The 27,193-nt window shown below is 32.1% G+C and overlaps 1 protein-coding gene across 1 annotated transcript in view; it reads left to right on the plus strand.

Annotated features, from left to right (window-relative positions):
• LOC129971353 (serine/threonine-protein kinase BRSK2-like) overlaps positions 1-27,193 on the plus strand; it is a 252,065-nt gene that overhangs the window by 127,798 nt on the left and 97,074 nt on the right. The window contains exon 2 of the mRNA XM_056085035.1: positions 2,989-3,083. Coding sequence (XP_055941010.1) covers positions 2,989-3,083 — 95 coding nt within the window. The remainder of the gene's footprint in view (positions 1-2,988; positions 3,084-27,193) is intronic.

Raw genomic sequence — 27,193 nt, forward strand, 5'->3', positions numbered from 1 at the left:
CATCTCATTAAGGGGTGAGACGCGGAACGCTGAGTGCATTTCCGGTACTCCCTTTGACCTTGGATTTTCCTTATTACATACTAGCAAATGTAAACATCCCCTCCTTTCATGTTTCCTTTCACCCCAAGTTTGACGAATTAAACCCATCCTAACGCATGCGCAAAAATTTCGGAGGATTTTACAATCCGTTGCTGAATTATATTAATATTTCTTTACTGCTCACTGTAGCTGCCGGTCATCTTTATAATGCGGAACCACTTGATAATAATCCCAATGCCATGTCAATTCTCATATCATCTGTTATGTCTGGAGTTTAGGAGCTTCGAGTACAAGAACTCCGTGACACATCCTTCAAATTAGCAAATGGGAGTCCTTTTTAATATAGCGATAGCTTATGAATATGATTGTTGCTTTTGAGAGCTAAGGAGATTTCACTTGCTTTTGAAATAGTGTTTCGGACATTATTCTTATGTCTGTGAGTTTTGAGATCGTTCGGAATCTGAAGTCATTACGACACATTTTTGAGAATTAGTGATAAAGGAAAGGGTCATCTTGTCACCTGACCATGGTTCAAAAGGGCTCACTCAAACTCAATCCAAAGCAACACTTTTGTGGCTTCAGAAACGGCATGCTGATCTAAGCGATTCCATCCATCCCTTCTTAATGTAATTCTAGGTTATTTCGGTATTTTTCTCATTTTATGGCTCTCCAACCCGCATCTATCAAGCTTATTCCCATCATTATGTCTCTTCAGCGCCGATGCTGCGAATCAGTTACTCACTTATGATGTAACGTTCGCTGCGAGTGATATTCGCGCATAATGAGATCTCGCAAACAAATTAAGCGGCCGGGAGCATTTCTTGAATGGTTCTATCTAATTACGCAGCAGAGCGGAACCGTTAACACGCGCCGTTGAGAACGAGACTAATTAATTTAACGATAAGGATCCAATAAAATGATCCGTGTGTTTGGAACACATGGCCGCGATTATTTAATTGCGTTCACCCCAGTGACAGCTCTCAAATGCCGCGCAGATTATGAAGTGGGGAAAGGAACAAAAAGTATACCGTGTGAATAGATTATAAATGTTACGTGGCAAGAAAATATGTGTGTACCGTTTACGTCGATCATAAATAACAGCTTTTTGTTTTATTGTAGAAGTGATTCTTTAATGATGGCTATTTTATTTTATTGTGGACGCGATCGTAAATAATGGCTAGTTTGTTTCATTACTTTCTCGCATATTTGTAGTCCTCAGAGATTTCGAACACGAGATTTTGACGAATATTCTCGTTTTAGACCTTCCTGAGTTCGAAAAACACATTTTTGGTATTCGGTCTGTCTGTGACAAAAATAAATCGAAAATTCTTTGAATTTTGAACAAAATTTGGTATAATATCTTTACACTAAATTTTAACATTTATGTTGTTGACGCCTATCGAATTTTGAGCAAAATTTAATCAGAGGATTTCTGTCTATCTGTCGGGTTGTTTGAATATAGTTAACACGATAACTACAAAACAGAGAGAACTAGAAATATAAAATTGGAGCCAAGATTTAGCATCTATCAAATTTTGAGGCAAATCCAACGAAGGGTTATATGTCTGTCACTCTGTATTTTTGGAAGCATGCAAGCACTAAAACTTAAAAGTGCAATTATTTAAATATATAAAATTTGGTGCATGATTTTGTAGCCACAATGGCAGTTGTGTGTCAAATTTTAGTTTTTAAGGGTTGGGAAAAACAAATCTAAAATATGAATTCGATTTTCCAGATATTATTCACCGCGTGCCGGGGATTAATCGCCAAAAACCACGCCAGAGATCACACAGTAGATTCAGTAAAAATGCTAGATGAACGCCAAAGGTCAATATTTTTTAATCATCATACAGAAATGTCATGCAAGGTGTCGTTTCCTTACATTAGGCACATAATGTCTCAATTTTTTTTTACAAGGGATGGAGAATAACATCTTTATTAGAGAGTGTGCGAGGAAGTTTTGGGGAGACTCTGATTATGAATAACAAGTAAGAATTCAAGTATTGGATGCGGACAGAATACTGGTCCTGGTGGTAAGGTTTCAGGTTCGAGATCGGATTCTACTGAAGAACCGTCGTGCTATTGGGTTTGGTGCACGTTAAGTCCGTCGGGATCAAACGTCCTCCCACTGGTGTGGTGTGGAAGTTTGGAGAGGAGGGTACCCAGCTTAGGTGTCGCCCTCATCATTTGACCGTGGTTCAAAATGACGACGTCCTTCCCAAAATACCTTTAGTGTTGCTTTAAAACGGGGCGTTAATATAGCTAAATTAAACCAAAAGTATATTAATTTTGACAATGCTTACATGCTAGAAAATATCTACAAATTGTATAATGCATCATGTGATATACATAGTCTAAAAGTTGAACAGAACTTTTTATGACAAACTGTTAGAAGCGTTCAATGATACAGTCTGGAAATTCATATAGCAGTTTGTTTACATTTGATTGTTATCCTTTGATTACTCAGATTAAGTGTCCATAAAGTAGATACTTATCAAATTTTAGGCCAAATCCAATAATCGGTTGATCGTCTGTCGGTCTGTACTTGAGAAATATGTAATATAAAATAGTAATTGAGATATATGTTAACAGTTCAAACTCAAAAGCGCAATAACTTAAAAATGTCGAATGTGAAATTTTTGTTTCGATCGATTGAGAAAAACGCGTCTGAAACAAAAATTCCTCTTTATTAGAATGGATGCGAGACACTTTTGAGGAGATGGCTCCCGCTTTTTTTTTTCTTCTTACTATGCTGCGAATCGATAAACGCACTATATTTCGTAAATCTGCGGTAAATACGAGGGAAAAACATTCCTAACGATTCTTCTGTCAAACCAAATTATTTTTTGAGAAACTACCATAATTGTATATTAATTTGTTATACCATGATAATAATATTTTTTTACTTATTTTCCTAACGTCTAATCTTCCTTAATCTTTCTTTTCTAGGTTTGGTGAAGCTGGGAGTGCACTGCGTGACAGGAAAGAAAGTAGCCGTCAAAATAATCAACAGAGAAAAGCTCAGTGAATCAGTCTTGCTCAAGGTAAAGAAAGACGCTTTTATGATTTTTCTGATACTCCGTTACTTGCATAACCGGAAAAAAAAGTGACAAACATTCAGTCTAGCATTTCATTTCGTTATAATTCTTTGTTGTAATAGCACAAAATAGAAACGAGCATTCAAACCTGATTCTAACTGATGGAATAATGTCTTGCAATAATGTAATGATTGATAATAAGGAACTGGAAACATTTGTGCCTTCAAAAAATTGATTTTTCAATTTTAGTCTAATAAAATTGGGGGCATTCCACTGGTTACTGAAATGTATGAATGGTATAGATTTAAAAAATCCAAAATTTATAAATTATCCTTTAAAAATGAATCTGACAGGAACTCTTATAATAGAAAGAGTTTTTTTTTTTTCTTTCTTATTTTCCTCGAAACACGTTTTCTTGAAATTTCGGTTTGTTTAAAACTCATTCTATTCGTTTTAAATATTGTACAGCAATATCTGATAGAATTACGCAATTGTTATATATATTATCAGGTGAGAATATGCTGTTGTTTTGGTCTGAGGGTTTTTGAAAAACAAAGGCTACAAAATGCACGGACAGAAAATTGGCGATTTGTGAATTTGCGGCATAAATTTTTCGCTTTCAGGGTCATTAGAAAATGATAAAGAACGTTGTCATATTTGGCGATTTATCACAAACAAAAGTTACAACTTAACGCGAATGTCCGCTATGTGCCCGATTCTCCTGTCTGGCCAATAAAGGGTAAGGTCGTAAGAAATTATCGCCCGAAGAAGCAAAGAGAAGAAAATGGGAATGAATGCAAAATAGCGAATGGAGGCATCGAAAGTTTATGTATGCAATTTTTTTTTAATATTCAATTTTTCTAGCTGGCAAAAAAAAAAAAAAAAAAAAGTTTTGGAACTTGAACGTGTTTGTGATGGAAAAAAAATCCATTGTTTTCTAAATCGACGCATGCGTAATCTGATAGTCACGTGATTGTTCCAAATCGGTTTAAATTGGTTAATGACTTAAATTAATTAAGATAAACAACGACTTAAAAATAATAAAGTCCTTAAATGATAACTTGAAATTTGCGATGGCAGATTTCAATTTTTTTCCCCCTGTGCAATAATATAAATCTTTCGAAGCAATTTATCATACAAAAATCAAATATTTTTTTAGATTTTGAAGTTAAGGGATATTCATTTTTCGTTCAACGTTCATGTTTTTAAAAATTTTGATTATTAACATAACTAATTGAAAATAAGCCCAGTGTAATTATTAAAACTTTGCTCATATATTAAGCTAATTTTGATGTGATTTTAATCAGAATTATTTTTTCTGAGCGTGCCAATTTGTGATTAGGAACTTGAAAACTACCATATCGCTATATATATTCGGTTTCCCTTTAAAAATAAATACTTTAAGAAACAAATATTTTTCTACTGATTTATAATTAATATAAACCATTAATTCCACATGTCCTGAAATTTCAGTCAGGTATTAAATTATAATTAAAAATCCCCTTTATTTAGAACTAAAACTTAAATTTTTATTAAGGAGAACGTCTCCGTTCATTAATTAGTATTGTGTAAGGAGAAACAAGACGTTTTAAAGCGAAGATTTCACATTTACAGCACTAATTAAAGGGAGATTAGGAGAAAGTAGTTGCGTGTTTCTAATAAACAAGATACTAGTTTTTTTTTTAGTTAATTAATAAGATAATCCTCATAAGACAAAAAATGATTATTTCATCATCTGATGGAGGAAATTATAATGAATTTAGGGATAAACAAGTATTCCATTTTTTCATAAATACATATTTTACAAATGATAAAGCTTGTTTTTTCCATAATGTTGCGCTATTGTTTCAACTTTCGGTTTTTAACGTTGTACTTTATTCAAAAGAATAGATTTAAAAAAAAACAATGCAAAAAGGTGGTCCCGAGTTTATGGTACAAACTTCAAGAATTGGTGCATGGCATTATAACAATTATTTATTTTATATGAATATATGGTCCCATTTGATAAGGATAGGTGAAAGTACAGCAAATGAGAGATGAAAAGAAATACGAAGTGTATATAAACTACTCTGTTGGCGAGTGCAATGTTTACAATAACTGCTTAATTCCACCGAAGAACCGTCATGTAAGCAGGCCTGGTGTACGTTAAATCCGTCGGGGCCAAACGTCCTCCCGTTGGTGTGATGCGGAAGTTTGGAGTAGAGAAGGTTGCCAGCTCAGGTGTCACCCTCGTCACCTGATCGCGATATAAAATTATAAGGTCCGTCACAAAATGACCTTAGTCTTGCTTTAAAACGGGAGGTTAATATAACTGAACCAAACTGAACTACAATAACTGCTCAAAATTGCGTCCATTTACAATAATACTTGTTTACCTGTGTTGGTGAGACGGTTTGCGTAAATGTTCAAAGATGTTAGCTATTTCGCATAACGCGCAAAAGTTCCGGATATTCAAATAAAAAGTAATCGGGACTGTGTAAACCGGGAGATCGGGGTAGTCAAAGGACTCGTTTACCATGTTCAATTCATTGAACCCCGAAACTTTCCATTCCCTTTCCTTTCATCTTTTATTTCTTGTGTTTAACCGTCACCGCATCCACACATACATATATAATAAATGATCGTTGCAGTGACCTTCGCCAACCCTTAAAGTTTGTACCATGAATTCATGATCACTCTATGAGTCGTGGTAGCCTGGTGGTAAGGTTTCGACTTCGGAATCTTCGGAATCGGAGAGTTTCAGATTTGAGACCCTATTAGACCAAAGAAACATCGTGGAAACTAGTCTAGTGCATGTTAAATCTCTCGGTGCCAACTCAGGTGTTGTCCTTGTCATCTGATCGCGATTCAAAACTACGAGTGCCAAGTGTTGCTTGAAAGCGGGACGTTAATATAACTTAACTGAGCTGAACTCAAGATCACCTTGTTGTGTTACCTCTCGATTTTGATCTTGACCTTTTTTGATAAATTTCCATATTTTGATCTCCACAAGTCTATGAAACTTATTTGATCTATCAGCTTGTTTTTAAACACAATATTAAACGAGCTAGGTGAATGAAGTGTTTACTCCAAAACTGAAAATGTGTATCAAATTATGACCACATCTATTAACGGTAAACCTGTTTATTTCCATCCTAGTGCACATGAACAGTAATACAAAAATGAAAAAACTAAATAGGTGAAATTTGGTAATGACTTATGAAATAAATTTCTTATCACAGAAACGAATGTCTGATTAATCCATCAAAGACTTCAAATCTTTTTAAAAATATTTTTAAAACAGAGGCATTTGACATCTGATATATGGTCTTGACATCAACGTTGCAGATTTGCATTGTATTTTTGAATGGATTGATCAGCGGAAAGAGGCTGAATACGCATAGCCGTTAATATTCTTTATAAAACAAGCAATAAGTAAATGATAAAAGTCGAAGGAAGAATGCTCCAGGAAGGAACCGCTGTTTGGCTGTGCGTGTGCGTCGATCTCTATTTCATAACCTTAACTATGAAAAGGTAGTATGATTTGTTATTAAAAAACCATGATAAATTATTCAATATATACCACTGAATTTTTATAAGTAATGAGCATTTGTAGTGGTTGCATTACTCTATCTTCTCTTTTGGATGATAGGTGGCGATACCATGGTGCACTGCGATTGCAATTTCAGTGAGATGAGATGTTGTTCTGTTAAGGTGCGCGTGTTAATGTCTTGTCTTTTCTTTCGTGTTTGTGTTTGTTTTGTGTGAAATATGATCATTAAAGAAATGTTCTCGTAAACATACATCCTCCTGCTTACACTGCACGGATCAAAATGATCATCACTCCACCACATTAGCGCCCAACATGGGACAATGAGCATTTCTTTAATGATCATATTTCACACAAAACAAACACAAACACGAAAGAAAAGACAAGACATTAACACGCGCACCTTAACAGAACAGCATCTCATCTCATTATAATTACAATTGTACTATGGGATGCGTACCTAATTAGGCATCTATTATCCAAAAAAGAAAATATAGAATAATGCAACTGCTACACGTTTATACTTTTATTCCTTATTGATTGCACCATCGAAGTATATTCCAATCAGACGAGGAGATTAAATTCACTGAAAAGATGAGGAGTTTCATAGAGCGATGAATATACATTAACATAACTTGTATTCCGTTGACATTATTTCGCAGCATCGCCCTGATGTCTCGTAAATTATAATGGTGACAGTATTTCATGTAAGTCGCGATATGACGAAGTGCGCTTGGTATGGGTGCTGACATTCGATGCGAGACTTTAATAATCTCTTCGAATTCCAGCAGCTGGTACAAACATCTATTGCAACAGAAATGTTACGATTCATTTCAAATGAGTGTAGTTCGTCAGTTTGCTTCAATGCGTATTGCTGTGGAATGTTTCTGGCAATTTTGGGGTATAATCTGTCAATAACAGAGTATTAAATCTTGAGGCATAATGTAAAATAGTTTATTTATTATAATATAGTTTACTAATTATAAAATAGTTATAATAGTAATAATATAGCTAATGGCAAATGAAATCAATCAAAGCTCACATGACACAAGCTATTTTTTTGGAGTTGTATGTGCTGGAGGAAAAATGGATGTGACTTCAAAGCATAACATATTGAAAATTTATACGTATATTAGCGTCTCATCATTAAATAACATTTGAGTATTTGTAATGAATATTCATAATATTGCAACATTGAATGTGAAAAGGAATTTCATGTGGAATGGAATTCCTTTATCAAAACTTTCCCACCATACTAATAGAATATTTAATCCTTCATACGAGTTTTAATGGGGGTTTGATTATATTGTTACGAAATTTCTGGGGTTCGTTTGGATAGTGGGAGTTATATGGTGTGGAGAACGCTCAATCAGCAGGTGGCAGTAGAAAAAAAAACGACGTTTATTTACACGAAGACACACAAGACAGCACAAAGACGACAACTATATACAGCACAGAATACGATTATCTTCAACCGAGATGTGCAACATACAACAAGACTCTACTGCAGACAGTAGCGCACAGCTTAGTTCAGCACTATCTTGACTCCGTCGCTGCTCCGCTAATTCCTGGAAGACCAGTTCTTAATCGTCGCTTCCGAGTATTCTTCACCGTCGCTTCCGACTACGACTACTCTGGCAGCTGCGGCTGCCTCCTTTTATAGGTCTCAGGAGGCGGGGCTAGAAGCCTCTCAACCAATCAGGAACGTTCGAGGCGTATCTCGGTTCCTACTGGACGGATCGGGAAAATTCTCGATGTTTCGGGTATAATGTTCGGGTTCAAAGTCGCCAAATTCGTCGCCAAGTCGCCAAATGCTCGCCAAGTTTATCGTAAAGCTCCGGGACCTCCGACGCGACACCCAGACTCCGTCCAATACAGATGACTGTAAAACATTCTTTCCGATAATGGAACCAACTATGCTGGGAAGCATCATTATAGATTCGTAACAATATATATGGAAACTCTTTAATGGATCAGATATAGAATTAGAAATGTTCGATTTCACAGCTAAATTCTTATATCCCCTCCCGCAGATCTATGTGCAATCCTGGGGAAAAAAGACACGTCCCAACATAATACAGTCCAAAACTATCATTTTTATATGCTCAATGATATGTTGTAACATTTGTCATGTGACTCTTACGCAAAATGAATTGAACGATTGAGGTTAAAAAGAAAGGAATATTTCATTACAACTGATTATGTTGCAAGAATAAACATTGAAATATTGTGTCTAATACAGAATATTTTTCTTAATTTATGCAGTAAGTTTGATGATTATTCAATTAAAATTTCTATGATTCAATAAAACATTTAGTACACTCATATATTTACACCATTTTTAAATAAAAATAATTGCCTTTTTAATAAAACTAGCTTAAATTAACCACTTTCTCTGAAATGTTAACAATTAAAAATATTTTTTAAAGATAATTTTTAACAATGTTTCTCATTTTTTTAATAGAACTGAAATCCATTTCACCATTTCAACAAATTATAACTTGGTAATTTTCATATACTGTTATAGAATACAATTCATAAAGTGCTAAGAAGAAAGTTTTTGTTTGCACAACTAACACAAGAATCGGGAAGTTCCAATATCTTGAAAGACAACGTGCAATTGAAGGATCAGAACTATGTTTTTAATATCTTCCCAAGTGATATTTGGGGGTTTGAGAACAGTAAAGGCGTGCTTGTTCATAATAAACAGAACTAATGTAAAGCGGTTAAACTAATACGGTTTTAATATCTATCACAATTTAATGTGCCTGTTATGGAAATGATGAACTTCAAGTTATGCATAAAAGATTCAGTTGAAATTAAATATAACCTGTATTCCAGGAGGCAGGGCCATCTTATTCAATGAGCTGTTTGACTGCACCAAACATTAAAAGTAGAAATATAGTTAGGATTTATAACTAGATAGCAACAGGCATTTCGATATTAAAAAGAAGCAAAGCATTATTTAAGGTCGCCGTTAGAATAGTCTTGACTGAAATTTAATGTTATTTAGGTTAAGTGCTTTATCTTTAGAATATGATATTTAGGAGATATTTATCATATCAGAATTACTGATTAATTGCTATAAATAAATGCTGTAAAATATTTAAATAAACATTTTTATATCCATCAAATAATAATTATCTTATTCCTATCACATTTGATAACCAACTGGTTTTCTTGGGATTAATGGTAACTAACTTTTTCAATTAAATATTTCGTCTAACTCGGTCCTAATGACTCTCTCAACAACATATTTTTAAATGTCAAATTTTGATAATTGTATACTATTTTAGTTCTAAAACAATGTGAATTATGTGCCAATCAAATTTTGAAATTCAAAAACATTTTGTAAAAGAAGTCATTAAAATATAGCTGCACAGAATATTTAATTGAAATTTTTAGGAGCCATTAATCCGGGTTAATTAAAAGTTCGGCAAAAAAAGTTAGTATACTGTAAATTAAAAGTGTGTACCTTTTTTATCAATAAATTAAACAGTTTCAAGAATTAAATATATGTAGTGTTATTACAGAAAAATACAAAGCGTTTTTATATAATTTATTATATAAATTAAATATTACATATGGTGTTTTGTTTTGTATTATATAAGTAAAGTAAAGTAGATAAATATTTTTTTTATAATGCAACAATTAATGTTTATTATGCATACGATCAGGTCGACGATAGTTGTCAAATCAGTTTCAAAAGGGCAAAATCAGTTTCAAAGAGTTCTTAAGACTCTTAAAGCTTTAAACTGAAACAATTATTATTTTTTTTCCGTGCTTCCTTAGTCATTTTATTATTAGACAGACATTTTCTTCGGGCGCTCAAATTTTTAATTACAATTCTGATAGAAAAGCTATTTGTTCCAGCCTGGGGTGCTCAAATTTGTTAAAACGATCGTTCCTTGTGAATCATCTGGTCGAGGAGCAATTTGATAAGCATAAAAATAAATGCTAGAATTTGTTTAATGTACAAGATAAGGGAAAATAAACAATTTTTTTTTCTTTATTTAAAAAAAGAAAGGATTTTAAGGGTGTTGGGATTTTAAGGGTGCCCAATTTTATTCTAACTTTTCTTTAACAAAGAGTTTGACAGGAACTCTTATGACAGAAAAACAGCTTGTTTGCTTTTTCTCGAAATGCATTTTCTTTAAGTCTCGGTACGTTTAGAACGTATTCTATTCATTACAATCTTGTGAAATTTTATATAACAATATTTACAAGCGTTTAAAATATATATTAAACATATTTTTATATTTTCTGTGCAATTATATGAATTTTTAGAGATTATTTATTATGCAAAACATCATATACTTTTTGGATTTTCAAGTTACATTGCATTCCTTGATTTTTTTTTTGAAATTTTTATTATTAGTATATTTGAATGAAAATAAGTTCACTGTAATTTTTAAATCTATGCAATCCTAATGCCCATATACAATGCTAATTTTACAGTGATTTTATTCAAAATGTTTTTTTTCTCCTAAACTTATAAATTGATGGCTATGAATTTGAAATCTATCACATCACAACGCATATTCGATTTTACATAAAAAAACACAAATATTTTAAGAAATAAATTTTTTGTACTGTTTTAGTATTAAAACAAATCATTCGTTCTGTATGTCCTTTCAGATATTAACCCTTTGCGCTCGGATGGTGACAATCATTCACCATTGAAGACGGTGCATCATTTTGACGTTTCATTTGTTTAATTTTAACTTTGCTAAAATTTCTACAAAATGGTGAGAAAAATGTTGAAGATAATTCGGGTAAATATAAATTAAAACAATTATAAATTTATTTATTTTTTGGAACAATGAACAAGTCCTTGTCTTAAGTGAATAAATATGCATCGAATTACTTTTCCAAATGCAAAGGGTTAAATTATACTTGGCAAAAAATCCCTTTTATTTACAGCTGAAATTTTAGAAAGTTTCACTGTCAAGAACACCTCATTTCCTTTAGAAATATTTAGAAAATTTTAAGCATTTCAGGAAATAGAACATAAAGCAAAGGGAACTAAGATAATGCAACTAAACGTTTTATGAAAAATAGAATTTCAAGAAATCTGTATTTCAATACACATACCAATCCAATTTTCTTAATATTGAATATTTTCTCCAATATTCAATATTTAAAAGAAATATATATGCGTATATATGAAAACGAAAGTGTCGAGAGATTATTTTATTTAAAACGAATATATTATGAAAATTATTTATTCACATTGCATAAAATAAATAAAAAGTTCCTTCCGACGAAAAAAGGGAACTGTAACGGAAAGAGGGAGGAAGAACTCGTGGTTCAGTAAACATCACTCTGGTCTAATTAGATTTCGAATGTCAGAGCAACCGGTAGAAAATATGTTCGGAAAGAACTGTGAAACAACGTGACATATCGTAAATCGCTATGCATGTTACATTTTATTCGGGATAGTAAATATGATTTTAGTGTAGAAAGTGCTTTTTAAATTTATTCATGAATGAATCCTTGTTAAGATGAAAATGTTAAAATGCTAAGAATGAAGCACTCATTCTTTTTATGGAGTGCAGGGTTTTTGTTTTAATATTTAAATAGCAAACTGAAATTGTCATGTTATGCTTTCAAAATTATGTTGCAATAATGTGAATCCATCATCATTATTCGTTGTTTTGTTTGAGACAGTAATCAGATCGATGTATAGTAAAATAATAAGTATGATGCATAGTAAAATGGTATTTATGATAATAGTAGGTATGATGCATAGTAAAATGGTATTTATGATAATAGTAGGTATGATGCATAGTAAAGTAGTATGATAATAGTATGAATTATGCATAGTAAAATAGTAAGTATGTTAATAGTATGAATGATGCATAGTAAAATAGTAAGTATGTTAATAGTACGTATGGTGCATAGTAAAATAGTACGATAATAGTACTTATGACGCATAGTAAAATAGTATGATTATAGTATGCAAAATGTATAGCAAAATAGTAAGTATTATAATAGTATGTATGATGTATAGTAAAATGGAATGTATAGTTATAAAATTATAGTACGTATGATGCATAGTAAATTAGTACGTATGATATTAGTAAAATAGTATGTATAATGTACAGTAAAATAATATTGATGTATAATAGGCCGAAGTATAGTAAAATCATACTTTCTAATTTTATTATTAATGTCAACTAGAAAATTGCTGTAATAAATATTAAAGAACTGACATGTAATAAGAAAATTGCCAAAAAAATGAATTTTGATTCTGCATAACGAATAGGAAACGGATAGTGAAATAAGGTTCTAAGAACAAACTCAGCAGGAGTAGTTTCCCTAAAACTTTCTGACTTATTCTCTAATACAGGTGTTATTCCAGAGAACGCCTTGCATGGCATTGGCGTACTATAGGGATGAGATATTAATCTTTGGTGGGAATTTAACATTTTAAATGGAACTAGCGTGTGAACCTTGGTTAATTTTTTAGTCGATTGATCCCTGGCATGTGGTGAATGCGGAAACCGAATTTGTGCTTTTGACGCGTCTTTCCCAATCGATTGAAACCGAAATTTGATAAAAAATTGCAATCTTAATCACAAAATCACATACGGAACTTTATACAAAGGGTGTCCCAAATTTAACCCAAGATTTTAATTTGGCACCATTTGTGTAGTAAAGTGCTGGTAATCCTATTAAAAATAACTATTTGACAGCTGTTAGTTTAGGGTTTATAAAAATGGAGCGTTGCACTACAGAACCACGCGTTTTCTGTTGAACAGTATCTCAAAAGTAATGAAAGTCTGGTGGCCACAGCTCGAAAATTTAAGAATTGGCTCCCTAAATTGTATGATTTAACACCAATGGATTTCTTTTTATGGGATTATTTGAAGTCAAAGATCTATACCAACAAGCGCACAACCACACATGCATTGAAGGAGGAAATTCAAAGCTGCATCAACGAAATTCAGCCATATTTATGCAAAGCGGCCATGGAACATTTCAACAAAAAAACTGCGTATATGCCTGCGAAGCCATGGAAGCAATTTGCCCTATTTGTTATTCCACATAACCCTATCCTGTGTACTTTACAATTCCATAAAAATATAACAATTTAAAGAAAAAAAATGTGTGTGTTTATTTAATTCAAATCTTTCATTAACAAGTTGTTCTATCGTGTAAGATTTTTACTAGCTCTAAACTATCAGCTGTCAAATGGTTTTCTTAATAGGATTGCCAATACATTACTACACGAATGGTAGCAAATTAAAGTCTTGCGTTAATTTTAGGACACCCTTTGTATTTAATTTCGTATGTGATTTTTTCCAAGCGACTGAAAGCGAAATTTGGCACAGAATTGCAATGGTAGTAAAAATTGCAAATGTAGAACAGAGAACTGAAATCTTCTCTGAAACTGATTTAATCGTAATATAAATTATGTTCTGTTCTCCAAGCACGATTTTTCTGACATAAAACGTCATTCATTCTTTTTTATGGAATAACGATTATTAAATTTGGAGTGGTTGCATAAGATTTCTTTTTAACAATATATAAATTTTACAATTTTCCCTGATGTTCCTAAATTTCAAAAATTTCAGAAACTAAGTAAACTAACTTTCTAAACTAAACCAACTTTTTAAAAGAACTTTAAGAGATTTTTATTTTTCGTGTAAGTAACTCAATTTAAACCTATGTAAAGATTTACGCGAACTAAAGCTTTTTACTTGTAAAGAGCAGGGACTATGAATTTTATATGCATTTTTTAAGTATGCATATTAAGCTGCTTTTGGAAATGGCGCTTTTATTCCATTTCATAAAATTTTAAAGCTCAAGATGTCCCGGATTCATTAACTATATTTTCTATTCACAGTTTCTCATCACTATAAGTAGAAAAGAAAAAAGTTATAATTTTCATAAAAACATAGTTGCATATCACGTAAGCATGAATTAATAAAAAGATAGTTTAAATTTTAAAAATTAAGGATTTTATGGATGAAACAAACCGATTTTTCTGTCTGATACTAAAAGTCATTCATCAAAAGTTTCCCATTTTAGTTGAAGAAAGAGCTTTTTGGTGCAGACATAATTGAATACTTTTCAGTAAATACTAAATATGAGATTTCTTAAATTAGTGTTTGTTTGTTTCTTATGGCACTTGCCACTGACAAGCCCGCTGTTACGAAGACAGCGATTTAAGCCTGAGGGGGACGTCTCTTATTTTTTATAGCAGCTCCAACTAGGGCCAAGAGTACGACTTTGCCACTCACGCATCATTCATTCGCTTGCACAACCTCTTTTTACAGGAGGGCACATTCACACATCTCACAGATAGAACAACAGAAGAACAACCATGCCCAAACCGGGACTCGAACCCGGGACGCCCAGATCACGGGGAAGACGCGCTACCCCTATGCCAGGACGCCGGCTCATAAATTAGTAAAATATAAAAAAGGAGACAAGGTCACAATCCATTGCATAACTTGAACTTTTGACCTTATATGAACCATTTTAAATAACTGGAGATTTTTTTCAGCGATTTCCGGAAGATTATGATTTTTTCTATGTGGAGATGATTAAAAGAAACTGAGGACGATTATCGTAATTATCATGAAAACATTATTAATTATCGCATTAATGAGAATAATTATGAATACTCATTAAAAATGTTTTTAAAATTTATAGGACATTTTGAATCTATTGAAAAAATTCATTATTTATTAAGATATGAATCAAAGGATATTTTTCCAAATTTTATTTTAAAAATCGATATCGAATTTTGTATCTTCATTGAAAAGCATTAAAGACGAAATAATTCACTAACAAATATGACATCTATTACTTTTTGAGCTAAAAATTATTAAAACTACTTTTTTAAAGTTACTTACGTTCAAACTGTTGCAATTGAAAATGACAAGACTGGAGTTAGGAAATGTCCATTTTTATCAAAAATTCATCATGTAATAATCTAAAAGAATCCTTTAATTTTATCAAAGGAATCGGCATACGAAACTAGAATTTTGGGTTAAATTATTTTAATTATCTCATTTTATTCGAGAAAGAGTTTTCATTCCAAAAATCTTATAAATTGTATAAGAATGTTCAATGGCATTCTCTTTATGAAAATGTTTTCCAACTAAAATGACATGACCAGGGAAATTAAAGTAACAAAATTTATATCTAAAAAGAAATTCTATTAAATCTTTCATCTAGAAAAGGCAAATTGTTGTGAGAAACGCGTAATCCTTTTCTCGGCCTACGCGCAAATGGGTGAAGCAACAGAGAAAAATTCAAACAAAATCTTTATCAGCTGACTAACAGATGTGCCGTCTAGACAGGTTTATTATACTGTTAAAAATATCTCACATTTGATTGACAAAGATTAACTAACGAAAAGTTGTGGTTGGCAATCTCATGCACATTAGTAAAGTGTTTAGGAAACGAAAAAAAAAATTATAACGCACTTTAGATGTAAATATACAGTAACATTAAAACTCCGCTTGGAATTCTACCAACTAAAAAAAGTTCATGAACATACAAATCAAAATTAGTGAATAAGAAACGGAAAGAAAAAAGTAATTCACTAATAAAAAAATCAACGCCAAAGTACAAAAGAAATAAAAAAATACTTAAAGAAAATAATAGAAATAATTTCCAATTGTACCGCAAAGAGAGAATAAAGCATAAAAATTGCAGACCTCAGCTCATTGATCTTTATTACAATCCAGTATCAAAAATGTGAAGTTTACGATCTCATAACTCATTTTGAATCATGCTTAACTTTATACTTAAACATAAAACAAAATGTATCTGTAGCTAGATGTCAAAAGAGAAGTTGGGATTTCGTAGATAAGGATAGGATATTTTTTTATTCAGAACATCCTAGAATATGAGCGAACACAAAATGAAATATTTAGAATTGTGAATTTAGCATCATGCGAAAATTTTAAGGAGTAGCCATGGTGAAAGGAAAAGATTAAGAAAAAAATTAAAGAGAAAGGGAGAAAAGAGGATATTTGAAGGCAATAAGGATACAGACAAAAAATCTTTTGACACATCAGGATTTCTGGAAACTTTATGCATGCCAACTATTAAAATATATACTTTCTCAATAACAAACTCTTTGAAAATCATTCAATAACTTAAGAAAAATCAAAAATAATTATTTGAATGTGCCATTTTACAAATTTAAGATGAAGATCTAATTAACACCTAATGTTTTGTTTGCAGAGCTTAACACAACATTCCACGATCTTTCATCATCTTCTCTTCATCCTTTGAGACGCTAAAGACATCATCGATGCAATTAATGCCCCTTTTTGTATTGTATGTGAAATGGAAGTTATGAACAAAAATGATTTGGTAGAAATTGTAGTTAATATGGTTAACATGCTATTAGAGACTTTTTTAAAGCTACATGAAGAGTTTTAAGAATCGATATCGTCATTTTTAATCTTTTTCAGACAATTATTGAATACTCGTTTTGTTTGCAGAGCTTAACACAACATTCCGCGATCTTTCATCATCTTCTCTTCATCCTTTGAGACACTAAAGACATCATCGATGCAATTAATGCCCCTTTTTGTATTGTATGTGAAATGGAAGTTATGAACAAAAATGATTTGGTAGAAATTGTAGTTAATATGGTTAACATGCTATTAGAGACTTTTTTAAAGCTACATGAAGAGTTTTAAGAATCGATATCGTCATTTTTAATCTTTTTCAGACAATTATTGAATACTCGTTTTGTTTGCAGAGCTTAACACAACATTCCGCGATCTTTCATCATCTTCTATTCGTCGTTTGAGACACTAAAGACATCATCGATGCAATTAATGCCCCTTTTTGTATTGTATGTGAAATGGAAGTTATGAACAAAAATGATTTGGTAGAAATTGTAGTTAATATGGTTAACATGCTATTAGAGACTTTTTTAAAGCTACATGAAGAGTTTTAAGAATCGATATCGTCATTTTTAATCTTTTTCAGACAATTATTGAATACTCGTTTTGTTTGCAGAGCTTAACACAACATTCCGCGATCTTTCATCATCTTCTATTCGTCGTTTGAGACACTAAAGACATCATCGATGCAATTAATGCCCCTTTTGTATCGTATGTGAAATGGAAGTTATGAACAAAAATGATTTGGTCGAAATTGTAGTTAATATGATTAAAATGCTATAAGAGACTTTTGTCAAAGCTACATGAGGAGAATTTAAGAATCTATATCGTCATTTTGAATCTTTTTCAGATAATTATTGAATACTCGTTTTGTTTGCATAACTTAACATAACATTCCGAGATCTTTCCTCTACGTCTTTTCGTGTTATTATTTAAGGACAGCGTTTGTGATATTCATTGAGACACTAAAGACATCGTCGATGCAATTTGTGCCCCTGTTCGTATTGTAAGTGAAATGGACGCCATGAACAAAAATGAATTGTTCGAAATTGTATTAATATGGTTAGAATGCTGCAATGGATTTATTTTTTAAATTTAAGCTACACGAGGAGTATTTAAGAATGGATATCGCCATTTTGAATCTTTTCCAGACTTTAATACTCTTCCCAGCAAATTAAATGATGTGAAAAATACTTTATGATTAAATATAAATTACTGTGATTTGCATACTTACATTTTTACGCCTAATTAATGTAAATGCCAATGCAAATGCTACTTTTAGTACTTTAGTATAATTACTGCATTTGCTCAGCTCCATTTAATTTTCATTCAGTCATTTTATGTGGTTAATTTGTCTTTAATTTTCTATGTTCCATCACCCATCTCATGTTTTCCTCCCTTTTTAAAACAACCCCTATGTTTACATTCAGAATGACCTGAATACTTTACTTTTATCGTTAGTTCGAATCAAAGCCATTATGGCTCCACATGAGTCCATGTTGGTATCCTCGATCCTTTGCTTAATCTACCAGCACAGGCCTATTCGAACGTTCGAACGCAGTTCAGGTCGCTAATGAGCGGACCTTCAATCCGTAGAAACTCACTTTAATTGGGTCTCGAACATCTAATTGGAGGATAGTCTCCCGTCTCATTCCGATTGCGACTAATTGATTGAGTTTTGGATGCGCGACTCTAATTGCTTTCTTCTTCGGCTAATCCCCTGTTATTCTATTAGGGGTCTGCCAACGGGAGAACCCGCTTCGGCGGATTTCGCCTCAACCCTTTGCTCTCCAGTTGGTGAGAATTTGCTAAGATACCGCTCTTTTTATGCAAATCCTTTCCTCCGCAGGAGATAATTGGGAATCAATGGCTCATTAAAGGCTCACTTCTGAAGAAGGGATTCAGCTCCAAAGTTGTATGAAACAAAAATCAATATTAGTTATTAGGATTCGTAAATGCTCAGAAATATATGCTGCATTTGGCTTGTTTCCTGAATATGTTTATGTAAAGTTTAAATTTTAATTATTATTTTTCAAAGATATTCTAATAACTATTATTTTCTGTGGATATTTGTTTTATGTGTCATTGTTTAACCCTTCAGTATACTCAGGGGGTCTTTATGATCCCATCCTTTCCTGCCTGAGCTGTGGTCGTTAGTTTACTTCTACGTAACTTATTATGCTATAATGTATTTACTTCTACGTTGGATTACTTCTTTACTTTTACGTTGGTTTAGTTATATTGCTGTTGTTGTTGTCGCGTCTATGCATACAGTGCTAGTGCCAAAGATTAGAGTCCTCCAAAAGCCTTAGTGACAAGATCTGCAAGTTCTGGAGCCCGATGGCTATGGAGGATTTTGATTGGGAGTGCTCCAAGTTGAAAGAGGGAAGCGATAATGGCCTGGCAGTCAAAAACATGATCTGGAGTGAGTTGCGAATGAGGGCAGTACTTGCAGATGGGATAGGATTTTATATTGGTTCGTGAGATCTTCTTCATGCCTTTGAAATGTCCAGTACGTAGCCTAGCTATTGTAGAGGAAAGGTTTCTTGGGCAGTTTAGATCGGGGATTGTTGCCTTGCTAAGCTGCGGGTTGTAGATCCTTCGCCTGGCGGCAGCATTCGCATCTGCACAGGTGACCACTCGAGGTTGATCTTCGTCACGTGCTTCTTTTGCAAGGACATCTGCACATTCGTTCCCCTCAATTCCAGCATGAGCTGGGATCCACTGGAGAGTGCAAGGCATATTTAGTAAATGGAGAAGGGTATTCATTTCTTGCGTTATTGTTGTCTTACCGTTATGTATGGCTTCGAGTGCTGATTTTGAGTCTGAGAAAATCACAATTTCTTTTATTGAGTCGTTTAGAGAAGGAGAGCGAAAATGGGTAAGAGCCTCTTTAATAGCGATTAATTCGCTTGTGAAGTTTGAAGCAATTTGGCCAGTGGGTATTTTGAGTTTGATGTTATATTCTGAAGAGTAAATGATGAAGATACCAGTAGTTATATTAACATCCCCTTTTGAAGCAACACTAAAGATATTTTGGGACGTACCTCGTCATTTCGAACCGCGGTCAGATGATGAGGACGACACCTGAGCTGGCATCCCTCTCTAAACTTCCACACGATTTCAACGGGAGGACGTTTGGCCCCAACATATTTAACGTGAACCAGACTTGCTTATGCGATGGTTCTTCTGTGGAATCGAGTTTCGAACATGAAACAATCCGGTTCCAAAACCGAGACCTTATAACCAGGCCACCTCGGCTCTGGTTTGCTTCTTAAGATATTTCAAGTATCGAATGTGCTAAATTAAACATATTTAATTACTTTCCGTAAAAAACATGTTATTTTAATATAGCAAAGTAAAAGTCAATTTCCTAAGAAAAAAAAACATTAATGTATCTTCTTGTATTCTGTTAATATAAATTAACATCCGGTCCTGCTATTTTTGATATTATTTTTTTTTTTAACTTTTTCTACAGAACTTTCTTCGATTTTCTTAAAATCACCTTTTTAAATGCTACGTCTCTTTAATGAATTTGCGAATGGAGCTTTATGCCCTTTATCATCTTATCGGATTGGAGAAAAAAGCTTAAGATGTCGCAAAACTTTTACTGTAATTGTAATTTGCTTAAAACTTTGAGATTTCATTTGTAACATCGGCAGCCAATTGAACACTTTTCGTGTTTATCAGAAGCATTTTTTTTCCCTTCTTTAGGCAATTACTAAATTACTTTCAAGCTGTAAATCGATGACGCTTGAAAGACCATTTTTTCCCATACCTTGTGAGCGAAATTAGATTTCTGGTACTGTGGAATGAATTGAATCAACAATTTTTATAGTTCCTTTATTATTATATTACTTATATATTTGTTACGGTAAATGCTATTAATACGATGATAATGTAGGTTTACCGGTGATTATTCATAATAACCATAAAATTTATTGCTTATTTTGATTAATCACTACATGGTATTATGAATAAATACCGATAAATATACATAATCACTAGGTTATTGAATAACATTAATGTTGCGGTCACCTGTGGTGATTATTTATAATTATGAATAGGTTTAGTGGTTATGATTCATTATCAATAATTATATATAATCATTGGATTAATCGTATTTGTATTAACATATTTAAATGTTTTTTGTTTTATTTAATTTTAAAAAAAACTTTTTTGTTTAATTGACACTTTGTTGTTACCAATTTAACACTTTTCGTGTTTATCGAAAATATTTTTTCCTTCCTTAGGTAATCACTAAATAACTTTCAAGTCGTAAATTGATGACGCTTGAAAGACTATTTTTTCCCATACCTAATAGACAAAATTAGATTTCTGGTACTGTGGAATGAACAGAATGAACAATTTGTGTTGTTTCTTACTAAATACTCTGTTACAAATACTTAATATATTTGTTACGGGAAATGAATAATCACAGTAAATATACATAATCGCTAGTTTATTACGTGGTCACCCGTGGAAAGTATTCATAATTAAGAATAGGTTTTGGGGTGATTATGAATAATTACCAAATAGTTATACATAATCACTAGATGAATCACATTTACCATAACATATATAAATATTTTTTTTATTTGATTAAAAAAAATTTTTATGTTGGAGCATAGAACTTTAACTATACATATAGTTTAGTTATTTTAACGTCCCATTGTAAAGCAACACTTGGGCTATTTTGGGGCGGACCTCGTCATTTTGAACCACGGTCAGATGACGAGGACGACACCTGAACTGGCACACCTCTCTCCACACCACACCAGCGGGAGGACGTTTGGCCTGACGGATTTAACGTGCACCAGATCTGCTTATACGACGGTTCTTCGGTGGAATCGGGTCTCGAACCTGAAACCCTACGGCTCACGAGCCGAGACCTTACCACCAGGCCACCGCGACCTTTAACTATACATATAATAGATTAGCTTAGCTTCGTCTTCCACCACTGGGGTAGGGTATGATATGGCTTATCTTTGTATAGTCCATTCAGTTAACCTGATTTTTCATCTGTGTTCTCTTCTCCACTATTCAAAGAACTTTTTGTGTAAACTTCCAACACTAATCCATCACTTGGTAGACTGCGATTAGAAGTAGTCGCACCAATAATACTGGAGAATCTGATGAAGAAGAGGAATGTCACCATTAAAGATTGGTGTTATTCACTTATTACTCATTTCTTTGTTTTTATTTTCTCGCATACGGATTAAAGAAAATGTATTATAATCGTCAAAACGCGAGATTTTGACGAATCTTCAAGTTTCAGACCTCTGTGAGTTCGAAAAACACATTTTTACCATTATGTCTGGTTCTATGTGACACAGACGACTCAAAAGCGCTTTGAGTTTGATTGAATGAAATTTGGTATGTAGTTTTTACACCAAATTTATGTACTTCTATTACATTTTGAGCAAAATATATTCAGAGGAAGTCTATTTATGCTGATTATATATACATATATAAATTAACACGACTGCTATAAAATGAAGTGTGCTGGATAAAAAAATACATATATTTAGTATCTTTAGATACTTCAAATCTTGAGTAAAATTCAACAAGGAATTAACTGTCTGTCGGTCTGTACTTCCAAAACCATATAAACGTGATAGTTCAAAAAGGGAATGATTTAAATATATCAAATTTGGTATGTCATTTTGTGATTGTAGTTGCTGATCTGTATCAAATTTTGGTCTCAGTCGTTTGGGAAAGATTCCCATTTCACCTTTATTAGAAAATAAACAAAAATATTTTTTCGGGGAGAAGGCACATTCGTTGGTGTTTTTGTTTTTAAGGAAATGCAGTTTTTTTATAAATCAATTAAAATATCCGAAATAGCATGGTAAGACAAAGTTTAGAAAATCTCGGTTCAAGTTGTATTATATTGCATTGTAATTTTCTATCTTTAATACCACCAAGAATTTGATCTCTGTTAATAGCTTCACTTCGATAAGATATATAACAAAGAAAAGGACGCTAAAGTCAAACAGTCATCCTAGTTGAAACATCTGAAAAAGAACACGAAAAAATAATTAGTAAAAATTGAGAAGAAGAAGAGGAAGGAAAAAGAGATGTTAATGAAAACCCAGCGGAATGGTTTCTCCAAAACTTTCTCACAAACTCTGTATTTCAAAGAACGTCTTGCTTGGCATGGGCTTGCAATAGTCGCCAAATATTATCCTTTGGGATGAATTTAGCATTTTTACTGAATCTAACGTGTCATTCTTGGCTAATTATTTGGCGATCAATCCCTGGCATGTGTTTAATAGTATCCGAAAATCGAATTCGTACTTTAGACGCGTTTTCCCAACCAATTGAAATGAAAAGTTGGCACAGAACTACAATTATAGTGACAAAACCATAACCAAATTGGATATATTTGGCTCATTGCATTTTTCTATTATCACATTTACATGCTTTTGAAAGTATGGACCGAGAAACCTTCAAAGCCTTGATATTGGCTCAAAATTTAATGGATGTTTACACTGTAGATGTTAAACCTTTATACCAAATTTTATGTATCCAGCTCTATTCATTTTGCAGTCATCAAATACACTAATATTCGAACAGCTATACAGATAAATTTTCTCTGAATGGATTTCGCTCAAAATTTGATAAAAGTTATAAATTGTTGCATAGACATTATACTAAATTAGATTAAAATCTGGCTCAAAGCGATTTTGAGTTATTTCTGCTATAGACAGACATAATGCAAAAAATATGTTTTCCGGACTCAAGGAGGAATGAAAAGTGGCGATTTGTCAAAATCTTGAGTTAGAATTTTCTGTTGATTATAATATTATCGTTATACTTCTATGTATAAAAGTAAAAAGCAAGAAAAGGTGAGATTTTTAGATAGGATTTTATGAAAGATAATAAGTAGAAAATTTATATAGAAAGTAAAGGGTTTTATCGCAGATAAGTGCGTCCATCTCTAGTACCAAATCGTTCATTATCTCCGCAAGATAAGCAGGTTTTTCTTATCTTGAGGAGATGCCTTCGGCAATTCCGATGATGAGTAATGGAGGCAGTGCTTAGTTTGCAAAATGTGGACACACGTTGAAAATGCAAGAGGAAACAATACGTCATTTATTTGTATTAACTTCTGTTTTGATGTTCATAGATTAAGTGATTGTTGCATTTTAATAAGTTATATAATATTTATAAGTTAATTATATAGGCTAAACAGTTACATGTCTTTTATCTTGAAATGTTAAATAATTTTATCTTTATTTTACTATAAAAGAGGGTTTACACTTGACCAGTTATAAGACGTCCAGCAAGCAGCAATGCGTAGAAAGGCTGAAAATGCTGTTCCGTCCGTGGCAAGTACTTATCCCGGCGGGAAACAGATTGCCACTGTATTGTATTTTTTTTCTTATTGCGCATGCGTTTGTAGAATTTAGCAAGGATTTTTTTTTTTTTTTTGCATGAAAAAATTGATTACTTATTATAGATTAATTCCGACATTGTTCTTTCTGATGCGATATTGTGGTTTTTTTTTAATTTTTCTTTTTATTTGCCATTTTTTTTCCTATAGTTTTCCAAATTTAGATTCCAAATCCAAATTCTAAATTTTCCAAATGTTGAACTTTTTTATTTTATTTTACCATGTTTTTTTGTGTAAATAATCATTATTTTAATACGATACGCTGTGAAAAAAAATTCTAAAACGCCAAACTGGCAATTTATAGCCAAGTATGAATGCTTGAATCTATTTAATGAAATTGTGGCAAACATAAATCAGTCCCTTTTGAGCAAGCGCTGCCTACTGGGCGTCTTGTAACTGTCAGAGTGTAAACCCGGCGTAAGTCATTTGATAGATTCATTACCAATAATGAAAATAACCACATATCTTTTATACTTTAATTATAAAACAATAAAAATGATAAGAATATTTTTAAATGTTAATATTTTTATTATGAGCATTTCATCATGTTTGTTACTATTCATTTCAGGGGTATGCCCTGTTGTATCAGCCGATCAGTTTTGAAAAATATTTCTTTTGTTAAAATCAATAAAGTTACAGAATACATTTTTCTTTTATGATGAATGAACTATTACGGTATAAAGAAGTAGTTATAATAAAAAGTATGATTACACTTAAAATTATATAATTACATAAAATATAAAATTATATAAAAAAAACATCAAAAAATTGTTGTATTAAACCCTTAGTTTATCTGTATTTCTATAAATTCAGAATTGATTAAAAAGATATAGAAATATGTTTTCAGCTTTTATTAATAAAAATCAAGGAATCAAAGAAAAGGTAAAATAAAGGTAAGATAATCTAATAAAAATTAATCAATTAACTCAATGTTGATTAACTTAAAATTATGAATTTGTTGATTACCCTCAATTCGCGTTATTCAAAACTTCATAACCCGGTCAGATTTATGCGCAGAAGATATATTTTTATTTTTTTTTATTTTTTAGAGTGAATTTCAAAAGTATTCTGCTGAATATGACTCCTTAGTACCAAAGGATTATATAAAATTTAGATTTTATAATTTTTTCAGAAATATATTTAAAGACTATAGCAAAACAAAATATTATTATTTTCGTCACTGAATTAAAACTGAAAACTGAATTTTATGTTAAATTTGAATATTTACTGAATATTTCTTTAAAAAAATAAGATTATAAAGATATAAACTATTATATCTTATGTATATATAAAAAAAATAAATGAATAAATTTTGAGATAATTATAAAAGATATTCTGCAGTACACATGAAACTTCAGTGCTAAACTATTCTTTTTTCTATATTCATATTTTTAAAAATTATATTTGGCTTTCGCAAAAAAGATTTTGTATGAATTGAAGTTCTTGTATGAGTTGAAGTTAGTATGAATTGAAGTTAATTTTAAAATTAAAATTCATTGAGCTGACCAAAAATTAAAGCGATGCGTAATGAAATGAACAGAATGACATTAGGTTTCTATAATAATATGAGTTGAGTAATATGATTGTCAAAATTTTGAGCTTAAAAATATTTTTCTGAAGAAGCTTTTAAGATACTAAGTTGTATAAAATATTTAATTGAAAATTTTAGCATTAATCCCGTTAAACTGGTCGCCACAGGCGGCTAGTTTACAATAAAGAAAAAAGCAAGAAATTTCAAAGGTTTGCAGTCTGCATTCAAACCTCACTGGGACATACGTATTCTGGTAGTCTAGAAAGAGAATCAATGATGAAATGTCTGCATAAATTTAAAGATTTTTAAATTTTTTATATTTCTGTATTTATTAAATCCGTAATTCAATATTTTGGGAATGAAACAATTTCAGACTCTCATATAATTACGATTATAGACGTTTACAAATAATTATCAAAAATTATGTTACATTCTAGGCGGAAAAGACAAAGACAAATATTTTCACATTTTGAATGCCAGAATACGACAACTATGCACAGAAGATCTGCAGAACGTAGGCACCATTTATCAGTTCCTCCTCACTACAATACATTTCATGTACGCGCTATTCAAAATGTTGTGAAGTCTGCAGAATTTTGCGAAGCGTTTATAATGCTCACAGGCACTTTCAAAAAGTTCCAAAATAGCTGAATCTTGTATCCTGTCTAAAATATGGATTTCTTAAACCATTTTTCAGGGGACATATTGATTTCAGACAATAAGGAAAGCATCGATCTTTCTTTGAGACTGCAGATTTTTCACTTTACACCCAAAGCTAGAAGACATTTTTGAAATTCTGAAGAATAACAATTGATTTTTCGGTTTCTACTCTGAAGGTCGAAGTTTAAAATAATCCGGATAAGTTGGCTTTTATTTTCTCGTTCACAAAGTAACAGAGAAAGTATTGCAATCGTTAAAAAATTCGAACTTGAAATGTTGGCGAACACATTTCTATGTTTTCTGATCCCTCCCCCACCCCACCTGAGTTCTTGAAATCATGTTTGGCATTATGTCTGTCTGTCTGTGACAAAAATAACTAAAAAATTCTTTGAGCTAGACTTATGAAATTTAGTATTCGGTCTTGACACCAAATTTGTAGATCTGTAGAGCGAAATCTGTTCTGAGGAAGTCCGTCTGTCTGACTGTTCGAATATAAGTTAATTCGATTGCTACAAAACGAAAAAAGCTAAATAAATAAAATTTGGTACACAGATATAATATCTAAATTGTAGGCACCGGTCACATTTTGTGTAAAATGCAATAAAGGGTTGGCCA

This window comes from Argiope bruennichi, chromosome 6 (genome assembly GCF_947563725.1).
Source record: "Argiope bruennichi chromosome 6, qqArgBrue1.1, whole genome shotgun sequence".
NCBI classification, from domain to species: Eukaryota; Metazoa; Arthropoda; class Arachnida; order Araneae; family Araneidae; genus Argiope; species Argiope bruennichi.